Raw genomic sequence first — 13445 nt, 5'->3', positions numbered from 1 at the left:
GAACTGCAGCACATTTACCCACCTGCACTGCTAATCAGTGAGGGAAATAAATGAGTTTATTTCCCTCATACCCACTCTGGCACTACTAATTGTCCCTGACCTGTGTTTCCCACCTCTGGATGAGTACAAGTCCTACTTTTAAAGATTTGATATATCCTTATGTTTCAGTGTTCACACCTGAGAACTTCTCTGTAACTCAAGACTGAATTAGTTCTAAAAGCTGAGTTTCCAGACACTGTATTTAATGTTTTCAGGAAATCCAGATGTCATACCAGCTATGCTTCTGCCAACTGTTCATTTTGCAAAAACATCATAAAAACAAAGTGAGCAAAATTTACCTTGTGCAATGCATTATTTACAAGTGACAGCTGTTTTGGAAAAGCCAATATGATACTCTACATTATTTTCTCTTATTTTTCCAGTGTTTTACCACAGAGATAAAACAATTGTCAAAAACATGCTTTATTATAAATGTAAACCGATCCTACTACAATTCTACCCTTCTTCCTTATCTGTTCTTTGTCAGTGTTGTGTGAACATCACAAACAACTCTCTGGATTTTCATTTTCCCCTCTTCCATCTCCAAAATGTCATCATCAGCATAATAATTTAATTAGTTTTTGGAGGAGGATCACTTAAAGCAGCAAATGTTCCTAGGACAATATCTTGCCTATTTTTTCCCAACTTCTGCTCACTATTCCTATTACTACTACTACGCTATTGTCATTATTATCAATTATTGATAGTGTTGTTGTTGTAGTAATTATCTTGTATGTTCTTGTCAAAGATTAAAAACAATAATAAACCCAGAAGACTTCAATGTGTTCAGCATACATTTTTATCCTAGGGCAAAAGTAAAATGCTGATGAGACACAATTTACTTCAACCTTCACAAGATGCATACAAAGCCTTTGAAAAGACTCTTTAAAAAATCCCAAAACTACTGTGTAAAGGTAAAAATTCCATTAGCAGTTGAAAGTGTTTAAAAAAGCAGGACCTAAGTGGTTGTGGCCGTCATTGATTCAACAGATGAAAAGAAGTGAAGTGGTTAAAAGCATGGTGAGAGCCCAGAGAGATCCGCAGTGCTTCAGAGAAGGAGAACTGATAGTGTATGACAGTGGGATGTAAAATACATTTAGAAGGGCCCATCGTTCACAATTGGAGATATCAATAGTAAGTTAAAAGGTCATCAAAACTGAGTACCACTGAAGTGTTCTCCAGCATGCCCACTTATTAGAGAAAATAGATTAATCTTCCCCAGTGTAGAATGGGGATTACAAACCACAGCAAAAACAGTCACAAAAGATCATGTAAAATGACATGGCAAACTGTGTTCTGGAGGATAAGGAACAGCAGATTGAAGCAAACTGATACCCGAGGTTTTCACTGCTCTTATTCTAGACCAAATCATATTTATTTCACTTGCAAGCCCTCTGAAGTCATGTAAAAAACTCACCTCTGATAAAAATGTCTGAGCTGATTTCTGTGCTCCTACATGGAGCAGATATTCATATACGTACAGTGCTAATCTGAAAAATAAACAGAAAGGACAATATTTAGAATTGTGCATTTGTTTGCTCCTCTACTTCAGAAATAAAGGATTATCACAAGTTTGAGATATGCCCCACTGCCTTCCACAAACCACAAAGTAATGAAGTGCCAAATCTATTACCTCTACCAGAATTTTTCAACTAGACATGCAGGTCAATCTGACCAGAGGTGTTTAAATAGTCATTAATTAAAACATTATTAAGCCCCCAAATTACTTAATGTCAACATTTTTAATATTTGGACAAGTGCCCAGTGAGCTAACAAGTGACCCAGTGCTGCTCTGAGTGAGCACGCTTACTGTAAATACAATATATTCATACAGCGTCACTGATTGCTTTTCCAGGTCAGCTTTTTTAGCATGTGGAATGTGTCAAGCTGTTAGCACTCTTGAAAAATAGCCCTGTGGTTTTTCCAAAAAACATGGAAACTTCAGGCTGCATCAGGAGAAGCAATGGCAGCCTTGATGCACGGCATGGCCAAACAACCACAGCTCTGCAGCAAATGGAAAACAGATCCTGAAATTCATCCAGACCTGGGCTCTGATGGCAGCAGAGCTACAAACGACTGCCACAGCTCCAGCTGACTCCCCAGAGCCTCCTGTTTGTCTGTCTGCAAGCCTCCAGGCTGTCCAGGAGGAGGAGGAGGAGGAGGAGGAGAAGGAGAAGAGAAGGAGAAGAAGGAGAAGGAGAAGGAGAAGGAGAAGGAGAAGGAGAAGGAGAAGGAGAAGGAGAAGGAGAAGGAGAAGGAGAAGGAGAAGGAGAAGGAGAAGGAGAAGGAGAAGGAGAAGGAGAAGGAGAAGGAGAAGGAGAAGGAGAAGGAGAAGGAGAAGGAGAAGGAGAAGGAGAAGGAGAAGGAGAAGGAGAAGGAGAAGGAGAAGGAGAAGGAGAAGGAGAAGGAGAAGGAGAAGGAGGAGAAGGAGGAGGAGAAGGAGGAGAAGGAGGAGAAGGAGAAGGAGGATGTCTTTTATATTTGCTAGCTGCACTGTTTCTAAGAAGTTAAATATATTTGAATGCATGTAGTAATACACAGCAATGCTTATTTTAAAAATTCTCCCTATCAATTTTCAAAAACTTGTAGACAGCTACACAAAGAAGAGAGGGAGAGGACTTGTCTTCCTCTTCAAAACCCAATGCCATGTTCTCTGTGATCACTGTCATCAAGGCTCTGCTGGAGCAGTAATTATTGCAATGACCTATCAAGTGTGAAATTTTAAAATCTCAGAGATCTTCCCCAAAAATGGTTTTCACTAGTTGTTTGTACTTTGTGCATGCAATACATACACATATTACTTTACTCTCTGTCCAACTTCAAAAGCAAAGGTGTACTTTTTTCTCAAATTAAATATATATATATTTCAAACATGTGACTACTTTCAGTTTGAACTCTCTAAGTACTGTGAGGAGAGAGCATTTCTTAAGAGTTGACTTAATTCTCAGTTCAACTTCCATGCAAATTTTAAGCAATAAATGTTGTAGACTAAATCTAAGACAGATGTAAGAGACAGAGAAGAAACGCTTTTCTGCCACAGCCCATACATCCTGAATACCCAGTTATGCTTTAAAGAGCACAGCACAGAATAACCCCTTGTCTTGCTAGGTCTGTATGGCTGCCCCAGCCCTGGTTACTGTGCTCTCAGAAAGCCTTTACAGAATGTAACTACGTTATGGGTTCATTCCGAAATAAATGCATTCACCGCAGAGATCAAAAGAGGTTTCCCTGTGTTACAAGGAAGGATCAATGGGAAACTGATACGCTGGGGAAAGGCAAAGAGACGCCCAAAAAGGTGCAACATTGTGTAACAAGGAGGAATACCAAAATTACAAACTCTAACGACAGGCGAGGAACAGCAAAGACAAAAACCAAGCTACAGTTCAAGCGTGTGCAATGAACAAATTAATGAACTATTTCACATCCTGTCACAAGACTAAGGAAGTATTAGTGAGGTGGTCTTCAACACCAAAAGACTTGAGTTTGAAGTGACGTTTTAAAAAAAGACAGTTTTTACTCATTAAACTGGTGTGAGAAACCGTGCAGAAGCAGCAAGCAGACATATGTCGAATTTTCACATTTGCATACTTGTTGACATCCCATGAGTAATGTGAGGAAAAAATATTTCCAATCAATTTATGACAATGCTGCAGTAATTTCTGTTAAAGACATGACACAGGCCAGAGCTCCCCCCTCCCTGCCAAGACAATTAGAGCACACATTCATCTGTACCCTGATGATGCATTCACTCCATTAACAAACAAAAAAGGTTACTGTCTGACTCATGTTGCTAACCTGGTGCACTTTGCCTGAAGTTCCTGCTCTAATTGGACAAGGCATTCCTACATCCCACAAGCAGCTACTGGATTCCACAGAAAAGAACCATTTAAGTGGTTCAAGTCAAGCATTTATCAGAATACTACCAGGAAATAAACAGTAATTCCTCTAACTGTGCCGTGGAAATTGCATTCCTACATTTTAAGGTTGGGGAGATGCAATTAGCTTAATGAGAACTTACAACTCAAGCCTTGCAGCGCTGTTTCCATTGATGGAAACATGGAGAACTCACCCAATTCCAAAGCAAAAACTAAGACTGCACATCACACAAGTGTTCCCACCACTTCCTCCGTCACCAAGAGCCTTTATGCTGCTAACATCTGATGCTGGATGTAAAAAAATAAAGTATCTATAATGGGAATGTTCCAGATCTGAGCATCACCAAGATATATTTATAGCATTTTTAGATTGTTAAGACGTAATTTTTTGAAAACTCTTCCTGTATGGAGAGTTTAGCATATGGCACATCATCCATTTAACTTTTGGTGGGTTCAAAACAGTAATTAAAGAACTAGAAAATCAATATCCATACATAATTGTAAGTCTGAGTGAAGCAGCTGAGCAAGAATGAAAAGCAACTTCATAGAAGAGATCTTAAATGTTACTCTCCATGTTTCAGAAGACCTCATGCATTCCCAAATTACTACTCTGCTCAGAGAAGTAGCTTCTCTGTTGTTTTCAAGAATGTTTCTAGACTTCAGTTCAAATTCATATTTCATTTCAAATCCTCACTCATCTCACATTCAAATTACAAATCCCATTCTCTAAAACAAGAGCAAGTAGCACTGAATCTTAGCATGTATTTGAAGCGGGGTTTTACTGAACAAATTTTCTTGACTCCACTAATTCAGTACCTTAAAACCTGCTCCAAGGCTCCTGAAGGCAAGCTGGTTTTACCAAATTTCAACAAACACTGGTAATCAATTCTTCTAAGGAAGTTTATTTAATATGCCAAACCACACTTTCTGGCCTATTTGGTCATACTGACCGTAATTTTTTGCTCCTTCTCTCTCCCTGTTTTTAGCATATTTATATGGTAATATAATTTGTTCCTAAGCATGTATTTTTAATATATTTGTGATATAGATATATGTGTATGTACATATGTATTTATTTTTACTTATATGTGTATGTATGGATGGATGGATGGATGGATGATAGACAGATAGATAGATAGATAGATAGACAGATAAATAGATAGATAGATTAGATAGATAGATAGATAGATTAGATAGATAGATAGATAGATAGACAGATAGATAGATAGACAGATAGATAGACAGATAGATAGATAGACAGATAGACAGATAGATAGATAGACAGATAGATAGATAGATAGATAGACAGATAGATAGACAGATAGATAGACAGATAGATAGATAGATAGATAGATAGATAGATAGATAGATAGACAGATAGATAGATAGATAGATAGATAGATAGATAGATAGATAGATAGATAGATAGATAGATAGATAGATAGATAGATAGACAGATAGATAGATAGACAGATAGATAGATAGATAGACAGACAGATAGATAGACAGATAGATAGATAGACAGACAGATAGATAGATAGACAGATAGATAGATAGATAGATAGACAGATAGATAGACAGATAGATAGATAGACAGATAGACAGATAGATAGATAGACAGATAGATAGATAGACAGACAGATAGATAGATAGACAGACAGATAGATAGACAGATAGACAGATAGATAGACAGACAGATAGATAGACAGACAGACAGATAGATAGATAGATAGATAGATAGATAGATAGATAGATAGACAGATAGATAGATAGATAGATAGACAGACAGATAGATAGATAGATAGATAGATAGACAGATAGATAGATAGACAGATAGATAGACAGACAGATAGACAGACAGACAGATAGATAGATAGATAGATAGATAGACAGATAGATAGATAGATAGATAGATAGATAGATAGACAGACAGATAGATAGATAGATAGATAGATAGATAGATAGATAGATAGACAGATAGATAGATAGATAGATAGACAGACAGATAGATAGATAGATAGATAGATAGACAGACAGATAGATAGACAGATAGATAGATAGATAGAATCTTTTTCTACTCATCTCACCTGAGATTTAGGATGTCCCAAAAACTGGTCTCCTGAAGTGAGGCCACCCTCCCGTTGGTTACTGCTCTGATAGCACAATAAACACCAGCAGGGTTTTTCAGTTCACCCACACACCTGCAGCTCACTTTTTTTTGGGTATGTATTGTCCTCATTTCACACACTTTTGCTACTTGAGCTCCTGCAGACTTCAAACACTGGCACAGCCATTTCCAACCACACGTTAAGTTGAGCACCAGTGTGTAAGTAAACACGGAATAGATATTTGGTGTGCACTGATCTTTTGGGAAAGATCAGAGATGTGTGCCTGGTAGTGTCTGCACTCTCCCCCACAAGCACTTAATTGCATGGCTTTACGTATTTTCATCACCTAAGGATGCCTTGGTTTGTGCTGTCACACTGCAGCCTTCCCCACACTGCTTTTATCTGACTCTGGCTCAATTTCATATTCGTTTTTTGTCTCAGTTCTCAGCTCGTAGAAATTACTACACATCCAGACTACTGAAGAATCAAAACACTCTTCTGAAGGCTCCAACCTGACTGGGACAATTTCCATCAATTTCCAAATACTTTATCAAAAGGCAAGTTTTCCTGATGACCTCCAGAATTTCAAATTTTAAAACTGTCATTTTTTCACCTATGTTTGGCATATATATTCCTCAGGATTTCCAGCAGTTTCACTGGCTTCCTGGTCCATGGTTAGGGAAAAAAAGTAATTCATTTTATGAAAACATATTGATTTTTAAAGTCTCTAAGTAGTTTCTTTGGCTTAACCCATATAAACTACACAACTTACCATAATTATAAAATATTCCAAATGGCAGTTAAAAAATAGCTACCTGACAAAATACATTTTAAAGTGTAAGCTGAGACTTTAATAAAAATACTTGAGGTTCCACCTCTTCCTGATAGTAAAGGTGGTAACCTTGGTGTTCCCTGCTGCTTTCAATGGGATAGTAATGGGTTTTTACATGGTATTTTGTCCCTGGTATAAAATTTCCTGTATTTAATGAGTTTAATGCCATGACCTGGCAGTAAGCAAAGGCAGCAGCACAGAGCTGGCATGGAGAGAATCACAATCACAGAGCAAAGCAGAGACACAGTCCTCACCAAAATGCAAACTTTAAAGCCTTAAAATCACAGAATTACTCATTGATATATGACATCTGAAAATATTACAGCTGTTCCTGAAGCAGCTGCTTGCTCTGAGCAGAAAACAGCAGCCTACAGCATCCCCTGGAGAAGGCTGAGGAGGAGGAGGAGGGAGCAGGAATGCACAGAGCAGCTCCCCAAGGATAAGCTGGATCAGCACTGCCTGGACATGCAGTGCCCACCGGCCTCACTGAGCAAGCAGCACCTAATTTGATTTTCATTCATACAAAGAAATCAGTGTTTCTGAGCATCTGGCTCCTACAAGGACATGGTTTTGCTGGTAGCCTTCCCAGCCCTTCTCAGAGAATGTACATTTAATACCCTGTCCAAAGACCCCCAGGATATTTAGGGTTGGACTGCTGGTCTCCCTCCTAAGTGTCATCACTGATGTTGGCCAAAAGAGTTTATTCCTCTTTTACAGCAGATCCTGGTAACACCCAGATGCAGATGTTAAATGCAGACTGTGCCATTCCCCCTACTCACTGCATGCTCCAGTTATGTGCACAGACTGTAAAATGCAAACTCTGCACTGAGAGCTTGGTAGGACGCCCTGAAGAGACAGTAACGAGTCGCCTCATGAATTTTAGGGGAATCATATGGGATGGTGACACACAAGATGAAATTCCCTGAGTATCGACCTAAAAAGTAATGGTGGAAAGTAATTTGTATGACCTATTATGAAGCAGTAAAATTTTCTTCTGGAGAGGTTATCATTCTGAAATGATAAGAGTGAAGCTATCAGACCTCTACAGTCAAAGAAATTCAGGGTACTGGTGGAGAGGCTTTCTTCAGAAAAACACAGAGAATAACCTGGAGAAAAGAAGTGCAAGACAAGCATGAGGTGCATCAGGCTAAATTTTAAAAACTGATGCAAGTATCAATGGAAGGCAAATAGGAAATAGTATGAGGTTACTCTGGCTGCATCCAAAAATTCATCAGTGATCCAAGAAAAGACTAACACAGCAATGAAGAAAGTAAAATCATGTATCAATATTAACAACATTCAACATTTGCATCAAGTAACAACATTCAAGTTTCCCCCCCAAACAGGGAGCTGTGCTGCTGTTCCTGGGAACAAACCACCACCCATGGCTTTGAGTTCAACACTCAAATATGTGTATTTTACAACTTTACAGATAATTTTCTTAGACTCTGAACTGGAAGTTACCAGAAACACCTTCCTTTTGAAATGCATAAAAAAGCCATAGTGGTTTTCTATATCCTCCCACAATCTTTTTATAGTAAGAATACTTTCCAAACAAAGAATCCCAGCAACGAGAGGAAGGTACTTGAAAATCAGGTGCACAAAGAGTTTATCCACACATTAGAAATCCCCATACTTTAAAAAACCTCAGCAATAATAAAGGCTTGCAGAACTGAATTTCTACTATCAAATGTTTGATAACAGTCTAGAAAATTCAAATGCTAGCTCTCCAAACTGTTACCACTGACTAGTGTTTGAAAGGAAGAAACCAGATACAAAAGAAAATGGATGGGAAGTATTTGATTCTGCACTGATAGCTGATGTTTGGTAGAAGAACTGACACAGAGGTGGTTTTTTTATGAAACAGGGAAAAGAGGCAAAACATTTGTCACACAGTCTCCAGCTGCGCACTTATTCTAAATCAAAATTTAAAGGGCATAAGCATGCAAAAGACTCCAGTTCTACCATGTGCGGGGCCCAATTCAGACTGGTAGTTCTACTCTTAATAGTTATAAATGCATTTCTGTACACGACTTACTCAGCTCAAAAAAGGGTTGCATTACACGTGGTTTACAGAGGAAAATAGAAAATTCTTTATTTTCTTAAGTATGTATTACTGGAGTACTCTAATCCAAACTGGATTGAGTTACTAAGTTAACTTCATGGATAACCAGAGACAGGCAGGACAAGAAATGCAGGACATAAGTCAATGTCACGTTGCCAAAATGCAATTTCTGCAGCAGGTAGATAGGCAAATAGGAGATTTCAACAGGGCATAGACAGGTTTTAGGATGTCAGAAGTTGCCACTGAAAAGTAAAAATAAGCATTATAAATAAATTAGGTTAAAAGGGGGGAGGGGCAGAATAAAAATGAGGGGAAGAAAAAAAAATGGTAAAAAAATTAAGGAAAAAAAAAAATCCGGATGGGCTCTTCACAGCCAGACAATTTAAGGTTCTAAAATGTACACTTCAGTGAGCTGATGTGCCCCAACACTGCAGCCCAATTAAAATTAACATACCTGACTGAGCCAATACTGACCACAGCCACTGCACAACAACTCCAAGCACCACCCGTGCCACTCCAGGCATAGCAAAGGACTTAAAACTCTCAGCTTGTGACCAAAAGGACAAAGATAGTGAAGATGTCTTAATGGAGCCAAAGGTTTACAGATTAAAAATACTGGTGAGCTCCATGCAACAACTTTGGTCAGTTTTTCTAAGGAGAGTTTCAGAAATATTTTCCAACATATCATGAGTGATGAACCATTTCATGTAAAAATCCTCTGTAATAACAGTGCAAAAATAATATACCTTCAAAATGAACTCAAAAATGTTTAAATAAATATAAACACCAGTCTGCTTTTTGTTCATGAGCAAACTTCTGCCTGAGCACAATTTTTCATTTCTCCTCAGTGACATTTTAAAGATTTCTGATTGAACTGCTCGAGGACACAGAAAAGTTCATTAAAAAAAAACAAACTTGCACAACTTCCATGTGTTTTCCACTTCTCAGTTAAATATGAATAGAATATTAAGATTCAGCAAATATTTGTATTTAGGATGCTGTTTACACAGCACCTGGAATCGACTTGAGATATTTATGTGGTATTAAAGAGATTCTGCTCTTAAGCCAGAAAAGCACACCCACAGAGTACCAGATTCATGGAATGGTTTGGGTTGGAAGAGACCTTAAAGCCCATCCAGTGCCACCCCTGCCATGGGCAGGGACACCTTTCACTGTCCCAGGCTGCTCCAAGCCCTGTCCAACCTGGCCTTGGGCACTTCCAAGCACACTGCAATAATTACACTGCTATTCCATGCTTCATTTATTGCCTTTATCCTCCTCCTCCTTTCTTCATTTTCCCTGTTTCTTAGCAGCAAAAGAAAAACTAATCTTGAGTTACTCTGGAAACTCTCGAAAGCAGATTTGGGTGTAAGAAGTCGGAATTACAAACAGCAGAGAGCAGGGGCTGCTTTGCTGCTGCTTATCTTCAACGAGGCTGCTGCCTGCAGAAGGAAGGGGAAGGGACTTGCTGCTCGTCCTGCAGCTCTGCTGTGCTGCCGGGCTGGGACAGGGCAGGCAGATCTCCCAAGACTCTCACCAAAGATTTTGCAAAACCCACTTCCAGCACCAACTGATGAACTAAAGCCTGTTAAGAACCTTTTCCTCTTTCTACCAACTATATATTTTTATCAGCATATACAAATAAATCCATTTATGCCTCCCTGTTTCATCTTTTATACACAGAAAGGTAGAGGCTAGATTTTTTCAGACCACTTCAGTTTTACAATGCATAATGTTCAAATCTCAGTGAAACTATGTTTATGCTATATAAAGCTTTTATGAAGAAAAATTGTGAATCAAACTCTAATACGCTCTTTTTCAAAAAGAAATATTGATGAAGGATTCTAAACAACTGCAAAAATTCTGAGTGAAGAAAAAGGTATTAAACTTGCAGTGAATAGCATTAACATGAAAAGGAAACCAACACTTATGATTTACTACAGAACTCTCCTGTTTCTGCATTAACTGTTCACTTGATATTGAACAGAGTAAAAAAAACCACAAAAATTTCAGCTCTCAGCTAAGTGGTGAATATCCTTCAGTCCTGTCTCACATCTAGTGGAGACAGATTGAAACAGACAAAAACAGAGTATACCTGAAATGAACAAAACCAACCAGCTACCATCAAAGATAAAAGGACAAGGAAAGGCATACCACAAAGATCTATGCATAAAAAAAAAGCTTCACAATATATCTGTCATATTAATTCAGTACTATGTATAATGTATCTACAAAAGTTTCTCTCTCCTCAAAAGTAAAACCAGAAACAGATCTCACAAGAAATTGTACATACATACCAAAGTCTGCGTTAAATGCAACATTTTTATTTGCATCAGTAGATGGCTGCATTAAAACCAAAAATAAAAAAAATGTAACTTTCTGTTTAAACTCAGAAATTATTTTTCATTAGGAATACCATTTTTTACTCTCAACGTGACTCAAACTGAGATTGAATCTAAATCTTGTACTTAGTTGAAATACTCTGCTTTATCTTCCAAATGAATGATGCTTGACTTGGTCCTGTGTCTATTTAGAAAACATACATTAGTTTTTTTAAATATTATTTCATTAGTACATGACAAGAAGACAGCTTTTCAGCACAGCACCAGGCATTCACAGCTCTGGATTTCAATTTCACCTCCAAAAGCCATTCTCTCCTCAGCAGAGTTTTACTAGAAGGCTGGAGTCAAGTCCTGGAATTATATTTAGTACTAACTATAAAGTATTTATAAATCTGCATTGAGTAAATCAGATGTTTAATATATATTTTAACAAAGGGTCATTTGTTATGGATTTTAGGGCAGCAGTTAGACAAAACACTGTCTTTAACACCTTCTACTGTGTGCTTATTGCCATACATAATACACACTCTTCATGCCTGTAACCTGTTTAATAACAGACATTAATTATTTATTAGCCCTCTATAAACAATTTATAAATGTACTCTTACTATAAAGCATGACTGGACTGGCCTTTACTCCCACAACGAAGGCGTCTGCAGAATTTTAACTGCTGCATTAAGAAGCAAACCCCACTTATAAAGAACTTAACAGTAATACACATTTTGGGATATAAAAATGTAGCCAAACAGGACAGCTCATCATTTATCTCAGAATTCAGTACTATGTAGGGAATTTCCCATAAATTTATGTGAAGTGGTTATAACAGCACTGCTAACAAAACTGAAGTCATGTTTAGGTGCAACAGAACAAGTTTTTTCATACCTTTGTCATGCATCTTTTGAAGAAGTTTAATTTTTCACCTTGGGTAGGCTGGAGTGTCCTACAAATACTCTTTTTAGCAAGATCAGTCCAGGCACAGCTGGCTAGGGTGCCTTGCTTCCCAGGAGACAGTGAAAATTTCAGGAAAACTGTGTGGTTTGCCACTCAAGTTTTCAACAGCTTTGGAAATAATGTGGTACATTAACTGAGGGTCAGTCTTCTCTTTCAGACCAGATGACGTTCTTTATATTTTTAGTATTAAAATCAGTTAATAGTTTTAGCATGTACAACGCATTTTGTGGCTCCTTCTGGCACTGCACTGCTTTGATTTTTTTCTATAAATGTTAATTCTTCTTGCGTGAGAACTGCATTAAATTTAAAGCAAATCCTTACACCACAGCAAAACACAAGGAAAGTTCCTTAATGGCAAGACACAGGGAACAACACTTCCCTCTAAGTTTTCAAGTCTGCTGTTTGCACCTCTCCTCTCTGGGATTTTTCTCCAGCTCAGTGAGTAATCAACCACAGCTTTGTAACACTGTTAAAACTTGTGGCATTTTTCTGATTAAACTCAGAATTTTCCTTATGGAATTTTCCTTATGGGACACGTCTTTTCTGAGCAGCACAAGATCTGAGCAAACTGGTGGAACATCAACCCCAAAAATATCGGTGGTGCTACATGTTTTGCCTGTGTTGCTCATCTCTGAGAGCATGTTCAGGAGAACCAACTGCAAGTAAGACCAGCTGCAAAAAAATTCCTAATCAAGAATAAAACAGCAGAGACTGTTTAACTCCTTACTCCCAGTGGTCTGGATTCCTTCAGGAAAGAAATACTGCACCAGGGAAACATAAAATACAAATAACACAAAGGTTCATAGTGTAAGATTAACTCATGCAGTTCAAAACTACTCATCTATTTAAAGTCAATGAGAAATATAAATCATGGTCAAGGCTGCTCTTTGTGTACGTGAAAAATGCCTGTCCTTAGCAATAAAATGTCCTCCTCAGATCTAAATTCTGCCTTCTGTGTATCATCTCACTTAACATGGATGCACAAACAGGAAAACAAACCAAACAACTTCATGCCCAGATGAAGCCCACAGGATGACGACAAGGGAAGAACTGTGTAATTTAAATAAAAGAGAAAAGAAGCTTTGAGTTCACAAATGAAGACAAGACTAATCATAATTTTTAAGATGTATAAGGAAAAAGTAAGCAGAGCTAACACAGAACATTCCGGTAAAGAAAACATTAGGAAAGATACAGAAGAAAAACCACAGGATGACACGCATTATGTGGCATTTA

General features: G+C 37.9%; 1 protein-coding gene across 4 annotated transcripts in view; it reads right to left on the bottom strand.

Moving 5' to 3' along the window:
- The window catches only part of SSBP2 (single stranded DNA binding protein 2), a 134963-nt gene that overhangs the window by 102277 nt on the left and 19241 nt on the right, over nucleotides 1-13445 (bottom strand). For all 4 annotated transcript variants that reach the window (XM_064736661.1, XM_064736662.1, XM_064736663.1 and 1 more), the window contains exon 2: nucleotides 1457-1529. In XM_064736661.1, the coding sequence (XP_064592731.1) occupies nucleotides 1457-1529 (73 nt within the window). The remainder of the gene's footprint in view (nucleotides 1-1456; nucleotides 1530-13445) is intronic.

The sequence above is a fragment of the Zonotrichia leucophrys genome, chromosome Z, assembly GCF_028769735.1.
Source record: "Zonotrichia leucophrys gambelii isolate GWCS_2022_RI chromosome Z, RI_Zleu_2.0, whole genome shotgun sequence".
In the NCBI taxonomy this organism is placed as follows: Eukaryota; Metazoa; Chordata; class Aves; order Passeriformes; family Passerellidae; genus Zonotrichia; species Zonotrichia leucophrys.
The sequence above is the reverse complement of the archived record's forward strand: the minus strand, read 5'-3'. Positions and strand labels throughout refer to the sequence as shown.